The sequence below is a fragment of the Mastomys coucha genome, unplaced genomic scaffold (genome assembly GCF_008632895.1).
Source record: "Mastomys coucha isolate ucsf_1 unplaced genomic scaffold, UCSF_Mcou_1 pScaffold15, whole genome shotgun sequence".
NCBI lineage: Eukaryota > Metazoa > Chordata > Mammalia > Rodentia > Muridae > Mastomys > Mastomys coucha.
The window spans coordinates 6,117,065-6,133,709 of record NW_022196897.1 but is presented as its reverse complement, the minus strand read 5'-3'; the positions used below and the strand labels follow the sequence as shown (position 1 = coordinate 6,133,709).

The 16,645-nt window shown below is 35.3% G+C and overlaps 1 protein-coding gene across 1 annotated transcript in view; it reads left to right on the top strand.

Annotated features, from left to right (window-relative positions):
* Dnajc1 (DnaJ heat shock protein family (Hsp40) member C1) overlaps positions 1–16,645 on the top strand; it is a 199,953-nt gene that overhangs the window by 83,134 nt on the left and 100,174 nt on the right. The window contains exons 2-6 of the mRNA XM_031369105.1: positions 6,855–6,956; positions 7,400–7,446; positions 14,036–14,201; positions 14,983–15,080; positions 16,339–16,432. Coding sequence (XP_031224965.1) covers positions 6,855–6,956; positions 7,400–7,446; positions 14,036–14,201; positions 14,983–15,080; positions 16,339–16,432 — 507 coding nt within the window. The remainder of the gene's footprint in view (positions 1–6,854; positions 6,957–7,399; positions 7,447–14,035; positions 14,202–14,982; positions 15,081–16,338; positions 16,433–16,645) is intronic.

The following is a 16,645-nucleotide window of genomic DNA, read 5'->3' as shown; positions in this document are numbered from 1 at the left end:
TTCTATGTGTAGCCCTGACTGTCCTAGAATTTGTCTGTAGACCAGGCTGGCCTACTCAAATTCTCCTGCCTCTGCCTCCCCAGGGCTGGGATTAAAAGGCATGTGCCACAATACTCAGACTATAATCAATTTTTAATAAATGAAGACTTTCCTTAAGTTATCAGTACAAAATGATAAAAATCTTTGTATTTTGTGGACTTTCTTGTGTCAGTCTTAAGCATTCTAAACATAATTGAAAAAAGTTTCTCTAAAAAGCTTTTCTGTTTTATTCTAGAATACAGTTTTCTAATATTTAATTGAAAATGGTCTTCTAATGCTCAAATTCTTTTTTAAAATTGATCTTAATCCATCTTGTCTATTACTGCTTTATATATGTGTTTGTTTTATCTGCATAGGCATATGGGTATATTTTATATCTTATTTGTTTCTTAGTTTTCTTTTGTAATGACCTTCAACTCAGAGATTGTCCTGCCTCTGCTTTCCCAAGTGCTGGGAGTAAAGGTGTGCACTGTAATACCTGCCCTTGATTTTTTTTTTTTTGTACTTTGTTGATAGTATTTCTGAGTTGGATTTCTTTATTTTACCCCATATAATGCTTCTTCAGTCTTAAATATGCAGATTCATGTCTTCCAAAAAGTTTTCATTTTCATTCCCTTTTTTTCCCCTAAAAATGCTTTTTTTTTTTTTGAAGTGCATCCTTCTTTCTTCCTGAACTCATTATATGCATGTTGGTATTCTGCATAGTGTCCTGAATGTCTCTGGGATCTGTTTTCTCTTTCATCCTTCCATCTTGTCTCCAGGTCAGATAATCTCAGTTGACTTCTCACGCTCACTGAGTCTGTCTGCTGCCTATGCAGATCTGCTGTTGAGGTTAACCTAGTGACATTCCCGTTTCAGTTACTGTATTTTTGAAGTCTAGATGTAGTTCTGTTTACAACCTTTTAAAGATTTCCATCTTTTTTTCTGATATTCTGTTTTGTAGAGAAAGTATTCCCATATTTTTCTTTAGTAGTTTGTACATGCTTTTTCACCATATTAAGAGTTACTAGATCCAATGTTTAGACTTTATTCGACAACTGCTATTAATTTATTTTTTCTCTGTGTCTCTACCAATTTTCCTCTTTCTTTGCATGATTTATCAGTTTTTAATGTATCTATAATTCTAAACATTTTAAATATATAACATGGTAATTATATTTTCCCACCTTCTCAGAGTTTGTGCAATTTGTCTAGTGACTATTCTAAACTAAGTTTATAAAATGTCCATTCTTGACTATGTGTGGCCATTGGACTCTGTGTAGATTAGTTATTAGCTAATGACTTGAAAGAGATCCCTAAGCCATATGGAAGAGGGGAGGAGGAAAAGGAGACAGAGAGAGAAGTGAGCTGCAGACTGAGACTATCCCAGTCTTGGCCTGTGTCTTAGTCACTGTTCTATTTCTGGGAAGAGACACTATGTGTGACCAAAGCAACTCTTATAAAAGGAAGCATTAAACCTCAGAGTTAGTCCATTATCATCATGGCAGTATAAGACTCCGGGGAGCCTTAGCTTACTGGGGACTCCCTGAGTGAACCATGTGGAGCTGGAATTGATGCAAAAAGCAAGAGGAATTTATTCTTCCAGTGCATTGGGGTCGTCCCAGACCCAAAGGAGAGGCGGCGACCCCACACAGCTCATTCAGTGTGCTTTTATACACTTTTCAGGGCAGCAGCCATTAGTCACAATGTGATTGGCAGAACAGTGTGACTTTTTTTTTTAACTGATTGGTCTTTAGGGAATGAGATGGCAAGGACTTCCCTTGTCTGAAGGTGGGCAATGGGAATGTGTCCCCACCCAAAGGTCAGTTCTCCCTGTGGTCTAAGGAATGTTAATTAGCCTTTCCCTTCTGGAGGAGCAAGAGTTCCACGACCTCACCAAAGTTCCTGAGCTGACCTTTTCAGCAGGAAGGTTGTGGAAGAGAATTACATTCTGATTCATAGAGGGGTTGTATTGTGTGGTGGGGACAGACCAAGACACTGGACTTTTGAAACCCCAAAGCTCACCCCCAGCAACAAACCTCTTTCAACAATGATATACCTACTCCAACTGGGCCACACCTCCTAATCCTTCAAGAAAATTCTACTGGGGACTCAGCGTGCAAATCTATGAGTCTCTTGGGACCATTCTTATTCAAACCACCACACCCAGTTAACTTTTACAGCATGCTTTCAGTGCTGAGCTGGATACTGCCAACTCTTTCTTAGCCTGTGCTCACTGCTTACACAGAATTTGAAGATGAACTGGTTGTGAGAACTTCAGTCTCTTTTCTGGTCTTTCTGAGTATATGCTCGTCTGTAGACATGTACAGTCTTCTAGTTACCAAGGAATATGAGGGAACATTTCAGAGACATTTTCCCAAAGTCTTTCTTCCCAAATGTTACCTACTGACTGATTTACTTACCCTTTAAAGGGCTTTATTTCATTTAACTTATTTATTTCCTTTCTTCATCCTTTCCTTCTTCCTTTCTTTTTTTTCCTCTCATACATTACATCTCAACTGAAGTTTCCCCTCCCTCCATATCTGCCAGCACCACCCCTATCCACTTCTTCCCCCATTGTTTCCCTTCAAAAAAAGAACAGGACTCCCAGGGAATCAACAGAACATAGCATAACAATTTACAATAAAACTAGGCACAAACCCTCATGTGACCCAGTAGGAGGAAAAGGTTCCAGAGCAGACAAAAGAGTCAGACTCCCCATCCCTAAACCTAGCATCTACTGTTGGGAGTCCCACAAGAACACCAAGCTGCGATGGCATATATGCAGAGGACTTAGCTCAGACCCACACAGGGTCCATGATTGTTACTTCAGTCTATGGGCCCCTATGAGCCCTTTTTAGTTGATCCTGTGGGCCTTGTTTTCATGGTGATTTTGACTTCTCAGGCTCCTGTAATCCTTCCTTGCCCTCCTCTGTGGTCATTCTCCTGGCTCTGCCTAGTGTTTGGCTATAGGTTTCTGCATCTGCATATCCCATCAGTTGCTGGATTATGCCTGAAGCAGTTGCCTGTAGTGATTTGAATAGGAATGGCCCAGTAGACTAAAATGTGTTTGAAATCTTAGCCCATAGAAAGTGGCACTATTCAGAGGTGTGGCCTTGTTGGAGTAGGTAGAGCCTTGTTGGAAGAAGTGTGTCACTGTGGAGGTGGGCCTTGAGGTCTCATATGCTCAAGCTAAGCCTAGTAAGGCAGTCTTCTGTTGCCTGTGGATCAAGATGTAGCACTCTCAGGTCCTTCTCCAGCATCATATCTGCCTGGACACTGCCATTTTCCCTGTCATAATAATAATGGACTAAACTAAACCTCTGACTTGAAAGCCAACCCCAATTAAATGTTTTCCTTTATAAGAATTGTTGTGGTCATTGTGTCTCTTCACAGAAATAGAACACTAAGACAATACCTCTCTGATGACAATTGAGCTAGGCACCATCTGTGAGTATAGCAGATATCATTAGGAATCATTGACCTTTTTTTTTCTTTTCTTTTCTTTCCTTCTTTCTTTTTTCTTTCTTTCTTTTTTTTTTTTTTTTTTTTTTTTTTTTTTTTTTTTTTTTTTTTTTTTTTTTTTGGCCAATTGTGTTTGGATTTATCTTGGGTCTCTAGGCTGTCCAGCCTTTGGTTCCTGGCCATATGTTCATATGGTTCTTGTGTGTGTGCATGCATACAAACATTTAGTCACATGCACTGCAGCACCCTGTGGATGCTGCAAGGGAAATTTTAAGGGAGTTAGTTCTCTCTATCATGTGGATTCCAGGGATCAACTTAGGTTGATCAGATTTGGTGGTATGATCCTTTAACCACAGAATACTTTACTGGCTACCTTTACTGTTCTTGACAAATGTCTGTACACTTTCAGAGTTCTAAAACTGATTTTAAAAAAAAATGGGGAAAGTCTTTAAAAATATCAAAGCAGACAGACAAGTTAGAACAACCATAATTCTTTGAGAACAAGGTCAGCTGTGCTTTTTTTATACTAGGAACTCATACCAGGAATGGAGATTGGTGCCTTCAGAACCCTCACTGAGAATCAGCTTCATGCTGTCTGATTGCCATAAACTTTGATTGGTTTCCAGAGTTCAGATAAAGTTGATGCTGACAGTTTTGCCAGGTTATTCACTGTTTCTGCGGCAGGGCAGCCCTTAGAGCTCTTTCCTACCTTTTCACTGAGGTTTGATCACGGTTTTCCATTTTGACGAGCATATATTACATTAAAAAGTGTTAAGACTGACAATGTGTCTCTTCATTACAAAGGTTATCCAAGTGTTAACATAATTCTATTTGCCTGCTAGTGAGCTAGATCACATTTAGAAGGAATAATGACAAATTAATGTAGTGCATCTCTTGATACCAACAATGGTCAACTCACTAATCACCCTGTCAAATTTTTTTCTCAGTAAGCCAGATTTTAGATGGTCTCTTCTCCTGAATTTAATAGAGGAATATTCTGAACTCAATCTCTAGTAGAGGTACATCAGACACTTAACCTTTAAAACTTATAGTGTAGCTTGATGCTGAGTTGTTATATACCTGGATTCCCAGCTAAGAATTCGGGAGACTAAGGCAGGGTGAGCACTTAAGCCCAGGAGTTTGAAGACAGCATGGGCAACGGAGTGGGTTTCACAATGGGTGAGGTCTCATCTCAAACACCAGCAACCATAGGAGGAAGAAGAAGCAGAATTTCATGGGATATACCTTATGATTTTGTGGATATATGTACCCAGTGTTTATCAAATTAAGATGGTAATGATTATTTTCACTGCCTCCCCAAAGCTTCCCCCTTTTACAAATTGAATCTTAAATCTTAAATAAATCAGCCAACATAACTTTGACACTAAAGTAGTATTTTTTGTATCAAATTCTGTGTTCATTTTTGTGTAAAAATATATCTTGACTATGTTACTTAGCTTTTCACTGCCTTGTTTGCAAAATGGGCTCAATAACTATACTTATACAATAGGTTTGTATGTGGCTAAAATTAAGATGGCTTAAATGTCTGACATTAAATAAATGAATAAGTTATCTCAAGATACAACTTGCCCCGAGGATGTCTTTTTAGACAGGAAAAGGCATGTTACTTATTGGGCAGATTCTCTAGAGGAAAATTTGTGTTTGCATGTAGTTTGTGAGGCCAGCTCCTTAGGAGATGATAGTCTGGTTTTGTAGCCAAGTAAAAAACAAGAACACAAGGATGGTGAACTGCACCCTCAAGTGTAATAATTATGTGGGCGACCAGCAGAATAGGCCAGCAAGGTTGAGAGACAAAATTACAACACTGGGAAAACAGAAGGTGGTTACAACTCTTGGAGGTGTTGAGACAGAACTATCTGGCTGTCCTTCTATTTGGGGTGTACACAGTGGCCAAAAATTTGAGGAAAGACCAGAAGCAAGGAAATGCCTTGGATGACCAGTAATCATTTTTATTTTCAAGTCATATATGTTATATATGTGATTTTAAATTTCTAATTAGAGTGTTTATTCATTTGACACATGGTCCCTTTGCATGACAAAAGGATTCACAACACCTTTCCATTAAACAGCCCCACCCCTTTCCTTATGTATTACCTGTCATCAGTTATGGCAAATACAGCCTTTCCTTAAGCAAATTTAAAATAAAATAATACAAATATATTGTCTACAAGTTTTACTGTTAGTTTTATAGCTCACGGGCACATTGTAAGTCAGAGAAGTATTCTGACCTAGGACCATACTAGCCTGAAGCAACAAGACACACCCCACCCCCACCCTGTGGAAATAATGGCTTATAAAGAACAGCTTTGACAGGCTAATTGTAAGGGGTGGGGGTTGTCTCTTTTTCTCCAAATCTTTAACAATCATTTGGCCCTTGGCATATAGATTTTTGTGTTGGTTTGAGTTTTCAGTTGTTGGAACCACTTAGTAAAATAGTTTTAGGACTTAATTGGACAAATGGCTATCAAACAAATTCATTAAGTTACTTTACTGTCACTTGCCTCAGGAATCTCTCTTTAAATACAGTGGAAATGAAGTTTTGAACTTTGGTATGTATTTATTCTAGCCACAAAAATGATGTTTCCTTATTGTATCTGCGCAAAGGAGATACTATTATGTTACCATCTACCTAATCTAAAGCACTATCCACTGGGACCTTGTGTGTATTTTAAACTGTATTAGTAAAGCATGGGTAACAGGAAAGGTTTTTGGTAGTGTTTTTGTTTTGTTTTGTTTTTTAAAAAAAAAACAGACTGGGGAGTCAGGGATGGTGGAAATGCCCTTTAAAGTACATAACTGTTTGTAATTGCATCTGTTTTCAAATAAATGCAAATTTGCCTCCCTTCAAATCAACATTTTTGACATGTAAAATTGGGATTCCATAAGTTGATGCTGGATGATGAGTTCAATCTAAATAAAAATGAAGAAACTATCATGTAAGCTTGTGCTTCAGAAACTGGTTTTAAGATTCCCTAGTAAATAATAAAGTTCTTTGACGGTACACAGATATATTAATTTTTAATTTGTCTTTTCTTATATCTTAATTACTGGAAAAGATTTATTGACTAATTTTAGGGAGGAAAGTGTTGGAAAAGTTTTGCCAAATACGGACCTCTTTGAATGACTGTATGGTAATGAAAAGTTAAGAGGAGAGCCAAATTAGATTGAATAATTGTTCAGTCATGTGGGTCAGGCTGGCTGCATAGCCTGGTTGTTAGGCTGACTGCTCAAATTACATTGCCTGGGGTCCTGCACTTGGTTGGCTGTCTTCTCAGATCTTAATAAGGTTCTGGGAATTTCTCTTTTTGACAAAGTTTGCTTTGTATTTTCCCCTCCCCCTCCCAACCCAGGATGCTTCATCTGCAGACATCAGAAAAGCATATCGTAAGCTTTCACTAACCTTACATCCAGACAAGAATAAAGATGAAAATGCAGAAACTCAATTTAGACAAGTAAGTAAAATGCAGTTTTATTTATATATAATGACAGTTGTATTAACTAATATGCTTATGCTAGAAATATTAACTTACATGTAGAATATTTTCATTTGAACATGAAGTATCTTAAATATATAACATTTAGATTTTTATTTGTTTTTTAATGGAGTACTGTTTTACAAACATGTCTCGTAATATTGTCTAAATTATGCTCTTATTCTTAAAATATTTTTACTATTACTTTTACACCTTTCACAAAAAATCATTTGATATCAAGCAGTCTTTAAACATCTAATGTGCTTCCAAAAACATAAAATGTTACTTGTAATTGGATTGTTCCTATTTACTGCGTAGATTGGCACACGGGGTTTCTGCATGAGCTTTATAGAGCTTTCACCCCCTATGTGATTTCTTACAGTTGTCAGTATTTTTATTTTAAAGTAATGCTTTTATTTTAGTTGGTGGCCATTTATGAAGTTTTAAAGGATGAGGAAAGAAGGCAGAGGTGAGTGCATTTGTGTTTTTGAATTTGGATGGGCAAAGTCTCATGCCTTTAAAAGGAAAGAATTAAGTCCTGTTTAAGTTAGAGTTTGTTTGTTTCTTCCAAGAAATGCATTGCTTTACGGTCTTTTGTAGAGCAGAACTCAATTTCTTTTGAACATATTCCCTAGAGTGATTTAGTACTTACAGACTAGGATCATGAGTCATAAATTTAGCAAGTTTTTCTTCATTAGAAAAGACTTTTACCATGGGTGTTTATGCCACTCTTAACAGTATATGATAAACAGCCCCTGTGTATTTCATGGACCCACTACTCTCAGTAGACCCCTTTCTTAAGTGTTTGAGGTTATCTTTTTATCTTGTGTGTACTTTCCTGATGTTTCTTTACCTCCAGATAGCCCAGGTGATAAACTGTTAGACATGCATGAATGTAGAAGATAGAAGTAAAAGATAATTGCCCCTCTTTTCTTGTTTGTTTAGACTTCTTCCCTCCGTCTACTACAGTGACTGTGTCTGGTAACCTTAGACAAGAGGCAGTCCCTCCCTCAGACATGCCTCTGCCTTTTTCCAAAGAGCAGTAATATATGTACTCGAAAATTGGTTTATAGTGCTAGTGACTTACAGAGGCCTTTCCTGTTTTGTAGAATGTGTGGAATGTTGATCCAGTTGCAAGGTCTTTGGAGATCTTACAATCATACCCATAAAAAGAAACATATTTTAAATTATTATTAATTATTTAATTAATTATGTAATTAAGTAAAACAAAAGTTTCATATATACACACAGAAATCATTGCAGGTAAAATAAACAAATTTTGTTTGTTTGTGTGTTTGTATGCTTGTTTCATTCTGAACTTGTTTGTCTTTAAAGAACAAGCAGTAATAATGCAGGTTGGAGTTCAACAGATTGATTTTATGAGACAGTAGTGGACAACATTGGAAATTTGACTGTGTTGTCTTAAGTAAATGCACATTAGCACATAGCTAAATATCTGGTTTGTTTGTGGCTAGTACAGTCTTCTAGACAATCCCCAGAATTACATGGTGAGACATTCTGAGTTTTTCTTCAAATATATGGTCTGGAATAATTCTAGTCCTACAATATTAGCTTCCTTTTCTGGTTCTCATTGTAATTGTTTAATTTGAATACCCCAGTTGGTCAGGTTGTAATACTATCTTGAAGCTCTTTGCTTTACAACGAGAACTGACTTGCATTGGTCCAGGCCTTTCCTCTAGTTTAGGTTATCTATTGTGTTGAAAGAAGCTTTTATTACTCTGTACATTTATTCTAGAAGATTTCTTTTAAGGAACAACTAGTTTTGTCTTACACATCAAGAATGTGTTGTAAAGATAGCTTGCTTTATTCTCCCAACATCTTTATCTTTTTTGCTGGATGTTATCTTAGAAGTCAGTAAATTTTGTGATAACTTCTTCTAACTACAAAAATCATTTCTGTCTTTTCACAGCAAATCACCTTTTACCTATTCCTTGTTTCTGTGTTAACTCATCTGACATAATCTCTTTAGGAATAGTTCCCTCTGAATTTACTTTAGTGTTAGCAGAGAAAAAAAAAAGATCTGACAGTTACACAAACATCTGTAGTATTTATACCCCTTGAGGCACAAGTAACTCTTTTGTAACTGGTTTTCCTTGAGGCAAAAGACTTAACTAATCAAGTTGAGAGCAACTTTTCTAAAGCTTGTGCCTGAGGCCAGGTGACCTGTGAACATTTAGACTTCTGCAGTAAGATTCTTGGTTCCTTAAAAAGGAAAGAGTAGTCACTACATCTTCTAACTATCTCATGCTGCTCTCACTAAATACATTTTTCTAGCACAATTCTTTATAAATATTCTTTGAGCAAGTGCTTTAAGATTATAATCTAGGCATGTAGTTTGGTAAGTTATCATCGAAGTGTTTTCTGTTTTTTTCTATAGAGATGTAATTATATTTTATTGAAATTAGATAAATTGCTTATATTTTTGTGAGGAAGGGAATAACAATGCAATAAGTAGTTAACAAATGGAATAACGTTTTTCTTCAGAAAATGCTATGTTTTATTTTGTTTTGTAATGGTATAAATTAGATGTAAATTGCATCTTATGAAAACCACCTGCTGTAAGTGTATAATCCAGTTACGCATAATAACTGTACAAAACTCAGCATACTTTCTCTACAACCCAGTTTTTAAACACTTTCATCCTCAAAAAAAAAAAAAAAATGTATCCCAAGCCCATTTATAGGCAGTTCCTGGTCTGAGTTCCATCCCTAGGTAAGCAGAGATCTGTTCAGTGTGTATCAATTTGTCTGTTGTGTTCATCTCATAGTGACAGGATCACACAGTGTCTAGTACTTTGCATCTGCTTCCTGTCATTTAGCATGACATTTTTTAAGTTTATTCCTACTACACTACATCCTAATGCTTTATCGTTACTTCTGAATACTATTCCATTGTGAGGATATTTTTGTTTATGCAGTCACCATTTGATAGACCTCTGGCTTCCAACACTTGTGTAGAGATGCTGTGAACATTAGCATAAGAGTCTTTGTATAGGTGTAAGTTTCATTTCTTAGATAGAACAAATTCCTAGAAGAACATTTGGAAACCTTAACTTCCCCACTCCTCAAAGGCATAGATTATAATTTGAAAATAACAGACTACCCTGGTAAGCACAGAATTCTTATCTAAATTCCATAGCAATTGTTCTCATAGCAGCCTTTGAGCCGAAATGAATTTCTACACAATGTTTTTTACATAAAGTTTTAAAAACTACGTACTATCTGTGTATTATATTATACTTAGGTAATATTAGCCTGTGTAATTGTGCTTTAAATTTTAGATAGTATTCTTCCTCTTTTTCTTTTTTTTTGGAGGGGGGATCCTTTTGGGGGGAAGATGGGGTTTTGAGACAGGGTCTTTTATGTCGCTCAGACTGGCCTTAAACTCTCAGCCTACCAAATACTGGGATGAAAGCTGTGTACTCACACACCTGACAAGCTAGTATTTCTATTAATCCAATTCTGTAACTTAAATTTTCCTTTGTCTCTTATATTACTATATTTTTAAACCTTAAGCGTTTTTTAGTTTACCAAAGAAAATCATGTCTCATACAAATACTGTTTAAGATGTGGCATTAACTTTAATTTATTAAAGCTTTTATAAATTACAAATTACTTTAAATTTCATTACTGATCTGACAATAGGAAATCTGACAATAGGAAATCTGATTTAGGACTTTCTTTAAATGAAGCTATAAGACACATGTACATTATATAACATGCTATGTATTGTGGTAGATTTGCCCCCCCACACACACACATACACACACAAGATCAGCTAATTTAGTGTTGTTTCGTCTTTATATAATCTCTGTATTACTGATTTTTATGGGAAGGTTTAAAATATGACCTAAATGGAAACTGTGTTATTTTTAAGTTAAAAATTTAAATTCTGTAGAATAGAAAAATTTTAACAAATTCTGTAGGATAATAATTTTAACAAATGCTAGAATAATTTATTCATGTTTTACTACTCAGATTTTCATTTTGACTTTGTTTTTGTTTTACTGTTTGTATTGCTAAGTGCTACTTTAAATTAATGTAAATGTTTTCGGCTGGTAGTTTAAGATTATTTTCAGTTTGTTCTCCAGTATTTCTAGCAGGCAGGTGTGTGATGAATTTCAATTCTAGTGTGGAACTCACTAATGGCTGAGCAACTGTTATTTTATGTTTATCATGTGTTATTTAAGAAAATGAAATGAAACAAATGTGCATTAGGCCATATGTTGGATTTGTGGAACTGATCAATTAGTGCTTTAAATTCCAAGAAGATACCTTTATAATTCCATGTCAGTTTTTATTTGTATGTGTTAGTGATTTTTTACGATTAGAGATTTGGCTTCTGACTAACTTGTATCATATTTATACATTCATACATTCTTAATCCTGTTAAAACAGGCTTAAAAATAGTTTGTATCCATCTCAGCTACAGAGCATTTAAGCATATGTATTTAAATATAGAAACACATAGTAAAGTGATATAAATTTTGTGTTGTCAACACATCTTTTGTTATTGTTAAATAACTTGTGAGTATCTGTGTATATTTTAAGAAATATATTTGTCTTTTCAGTGTCCCATCAGGAAGGTAGTAATTTACCTTTTAACAACATACATTTTAAAAAATGAACTATAATAGAAGCTATCTTCCCTTCAAATGGCCAGTTGTGTGAGCCATAATGTTCATTGTGAGAAAATCAATAGAGCATTGACTGTATGCTTAATCCCTAGGCACTGTTCTTCAGAGTGGCAAGCACAGTCAAGTAAATACATGCATTTCACATGTCCCACTCATTTGTATTTGATTGTATACTAAATACAGTTCATATGTTGATAGAAAAATAGTAGCTTTTCCCAGTGGTGGTGATGAAATATTTGATAGAAGCGTCTTAGTTATGAGTGTCATTGTATTTTCTTCCAATACAGCTTAGATCCAATACAGGTTTAGTATTTGTGTAAATGCTAATAAGGAGTCAGCACCACACCCTCAAATACTTTTCATTGGTAAATACACCTTTCAAAGTTACTTCAGTGGGGATATTTCGGAAACTAATTTTTTTCATTCACTTTTATTTTTCCTCAAGAACTCTGGTGTAGAATAGAATTTAGAATAAATGTGAGACCTAATGCTCACTGGGGCTCACTTGAGTGCTGGGATCTTATGATACACTAACTGAAACCTTTTTACCTGGGTCTGAATTAGATAGATTTAAACATAAAATTCTGAAGACAGAAATAAATTTTCTAGGAAGTCATAATGTTATATCTTGAAGTTAATGTTTAAGGAATTCTCTGACAAAAAAATTCTTAATATACAATTTTGCCTGGCACTGCCACCATAAAACTATATTGTAATTTGACTTTTGTAAATAACCTTTTACTGCTTGGATACTCAGATATAGTAGTAGTAATAATTAAAGTTGATTTAAAAGTCAGATTTTTAAACATTAGCTAATAAATTATATTTTATATTAATAACCAGTAGGGGCTTTTTACTTTAAAAAAAAAAAAGAAATTTTCTATAATAAACCCTGTGCTTTATATTTTTAGCATATCTCCAAGGTATCAATTTAATAACTATCAAAGTAGCTACTGCAGTTGTTGCATTTAAATTGATTTACATGTCAAGACTGGCAGTTTAGCAGCTGCGCTATTATTCCTAGATCGGTCAATTTACTTGAGAAAAACCTACTACTGAGCTCTCCTGACCTGCCTGACAATATAGGTCCTATTTCTAGTCCTGTAATTAGGCCTGCGACTAACTCAGAATATTTTTAATTAAAATATTTTGGTCAATGTGTTGCACCAAATTAGGCCTTTCAGTGGAGGTTTAATTCTGGAAATAGCGTGATTAGAATATTTAATGAGTTGTGTTCAATTAAGATTAACAGGTTGTGTGTATTGAGCATACAGTACGTGTGACCATTTTGAGTCTCACAATTATAAATGTTACTTCTTATTTTTAACCTTAAAAATATTTGTTCAGTAACTGGCAGATAAATTTAAATTCAGTTGAATTTTTATTTTAAAACAATTCTTTTAGCTTGATAGTACCAAGAATGATGATTTGAATGCATTATAAGGAAAGCTGTTACATACTGATGTTCTTTCCTTCCAGCAAAAGCCACAAATGAAGAGATTGCTACTTAAGTGTTTACAAATAAGCAGTTTTATTATGAACTCTGACATGCATTTGTTGTTTTCATGTCCTTCTCTAATTTGAGATCTATTTGTTCTTAAAGGAACATGAGCTCTGCAAAATCATAAGGCACTCATTTTATTTATGTCATTAAGAAGCCTTAATAGGGAGTAGGAGAGTTGGCTTAGCGGTTAAGAGCACTGACTCCTCTTCTAGAGGACCTGGGTTCAATTCCCAGCAACCACATGGGACTGTCTGTAATTCCAGTTCTGGGCGATCTGACATCCTCATACATACATACATACATGCATACATACATGCATACATACAGGCATACATTCAGGCATACATGCAGTCAAATCACCAATGTACATAAAATAAAAATAGATTATTTAAAGAAAAAGAATCTTTAATAAAATAATGTGAATGGAGATTCCAACATTCAACTACTATTATCGAGGGTAAATACATGTGTGGATCAGAAAAATATATCCTGAGTTTGATTCAATTAATGTATAGTTCATTCAAATAATATGTAATTCAAAGTGCTCTGGTTTTATTTTTTCCTCCATTAGAGCCTACCTTTTGTTGTTGATTCTGTGCTGGAGAATTTTCTACAGACAGTGTAGATAGGTATGTCATGTTAGTCTAGGAGGCATCTGACTGGGTGCTGTAAACCATGAGCTCTGGGGTGTAGTATATTACTGCTTACGGCCTTCCTGAAGACTTCATTACTTTGAAACTACATAATCATACTTTGATTTTTACTAGGAATTGTGATGCTGATAAACTACACAGTTGTTATGTCTATGAGAGAAATCTTATTCTTTTTCATTTAGCTTTGCTTTGGTTTTGCATTATCTTAACTCTCCATGAAAAACTGTTATATTTGCTACCACAGGTATGATGATATTCTGATCAATGGACTTCCAGACTGGCGACAGCCTGTATTCTACTACAGGCGAGTGAGAAAAATGAGCAATGCTGAGCTGGCGGTGCTCTTGTTCATTATTCTCACAGTGGGTCACTATGCCGTGGTTTGGTCCATCTACCTGGAAAAGCAACTGGTAAGTATTGGAGATACATCAAATGGCCTAGCCTCCTTTATTTTATAGAGAATTCCAGACATTTATTCCTCATGCAATGGAAGTTTCTGCTTTTCTACATGTTCTCTGTATTTTAATAGTTGTAACTGTTTGATTTATTTTTATGGCAAGGAAAACACATAAAAAATCTTTCTTTAAAAAAACACTGCATTTGCATTTGTAATACAACTTTGTCAAATCGAGCTATATCCTACTAAGTAGAATTTTTTTATGTAATTACTTGAGAAATTTTTGCCACAGGCTTCTTATATAATGTCATTACTTTAAAAACATAAAGTGAAATTTAAAATGAAGATATATTATAACTTCATGGATCATTTTGTTAAAGATTTTTTTTTTCACTTTCTCAGTCTAATATGCTCAGGATTTTTATTTATATGCTATAAATAATTAAATGTTTATAAACATTCATGAATTATCATTTACTTCCTTAATCTTTTTGAAGTAGCACATTAAACATGCATGAATAGTAAAAAGTAAGCTGAGTGCTTTCTTTTCTTAGGAAACTTTGGTTGCTATGGAGATGCACATGACTGACAGTGCTGAGTCTCATGTGTCTGTGAGGCCAGATACCATAGCAACACTTATTATGAAAGATTGATGATTTTACTTGATCATGTTGGACCCTACAGACATTTGCATAAGTGGTCTTCCATTGTTTTCTCTTTGTGAAAGACTCTTTATAGCATGTGAGGTGTACATGTTAAAGACAGTCAGTTACTGTCATTCTTTTCATGGTAAGGATGAACTGCTTGGTAGAAAAAAGAGAGAAAAGAAGAAGAAGACAGGAAGCAAGAGTGTGGACGCAGCAAAACTTGGTGCTTCTGAGAAGAACGAAAGGTAGGCATGCACAAATAGTGTGTGGTATGGCTCTATCCCATGTGTGCCCACTTCAGATATGCTGGCACATCTGTCCTAGGCTCACAGACACAGATGTACCATCATTCCCAGATAAAGTATTCTTATCTATCTAAACATTAACCTCTCAAAGTCTTATAGTTCAAACATTTTATACTGAACTTTAGAGACTAAATGCTAGTAGAAGTAAAGTGTGTCTGTTCAGAATTGGCGGGAAGTAGAGAGGAAGGAAATGACACACAGAGCCATTTCCTCACTGTCCTGTCCTCACTGGATGGCATAGTGAGCAATGCCTCAGCACACTGCAGATGTCATTCATTTTTATGCCACCTTGGTTGTCACCTGTCAGCACTTGGGAACACTTTGATGATGGCTACTCTTTTATAGCTGAAGCAATCATAAGGTTTAAGAATTCATTTTGGGGCACTGGAGAGATGGCTCAGTGGTTAAGAGCACCAACTGCTCTTCCAAAGGTCCTGAGTTCAAATCCCAGCAACCACATAGTGGCTCACAACCATCCGTAATGAGATCTGATGCCCTCTTCTGGTGTGTCTGAAGACAGCAACAGTGTACTTACATATAATAAATAAATAAATCCTAAAAAAAAAATAAGAATTCATTTTGTAGAAGTGATGAAAGCCCAGAATAAAGGGGAGGGGGCTTTGGCTTTTTTTTTTTTTTTTGGTTTTTTTTTTTTTTTTTTTTTGGTTTTTTTTTTTTTTTGGTTTTTTTCGAGACAGGGTTTCTCTGTATAGCCCTGGCTGTCCTGGAACTCACTCTGGAGACCAGGCTGGCCTCGAACTCAGAAATCCGCCTGCCTCTGCCTCCCAAGTGCTGGGATTAAAGGCGTGCGCCACCACCGCCCGGCTGGCTTTTTTTAAAAAATATTTCTGAACTGAGAATCTTATATATGCCAATAATGTATTTTGAGCAAGTTCACCTCCAGCTCCCCCTCTCCAGTGAGCTCTTTGTTAATCTTTGTAGCTTGATTAGGAGCCTTTCCCCAAAACTTTATAGGTTAGATTCTTATACTTTTTATCTATATCATGTTTTCAACTCTTGCATTTCAAAGTACACCAAATCATAGTAGAATAATTTATGACTGTCATAAATGTTATTAAAAACTTCATTTTTCAATTAAATTGACACTTATAAAACATTTCTTACTTGGTTAAAATATTTTGTTCCTCAGCTTTGTCTATTGTTTTGATGTGTTACTTGACTTTCTTCCCACTTTTAGATTGCTTATAAAACCACAATGGCATGATTTGCTTCCATGCAAACTGGGAATTTGGTTTTGCCTTACACTAAAAGCATTGCCTCATCTAATCCAGGTAAAATGTCCTTCTTTCATAGAATGTTAGATGTTTTCATTTTTGATTATTCATCAAAAAATGTGTTACCACATCTGCTGTTTGAATGCTGGTAGCTTATGCTTATAGACAAGCAGCCCTAGTCAGACAAGCTAGCCTAACTTAAAACTGCTCTACGACTACTTAGGCACCTATTACTATAATTATCAATTATTTTGTTTATTGAAGTCCAAT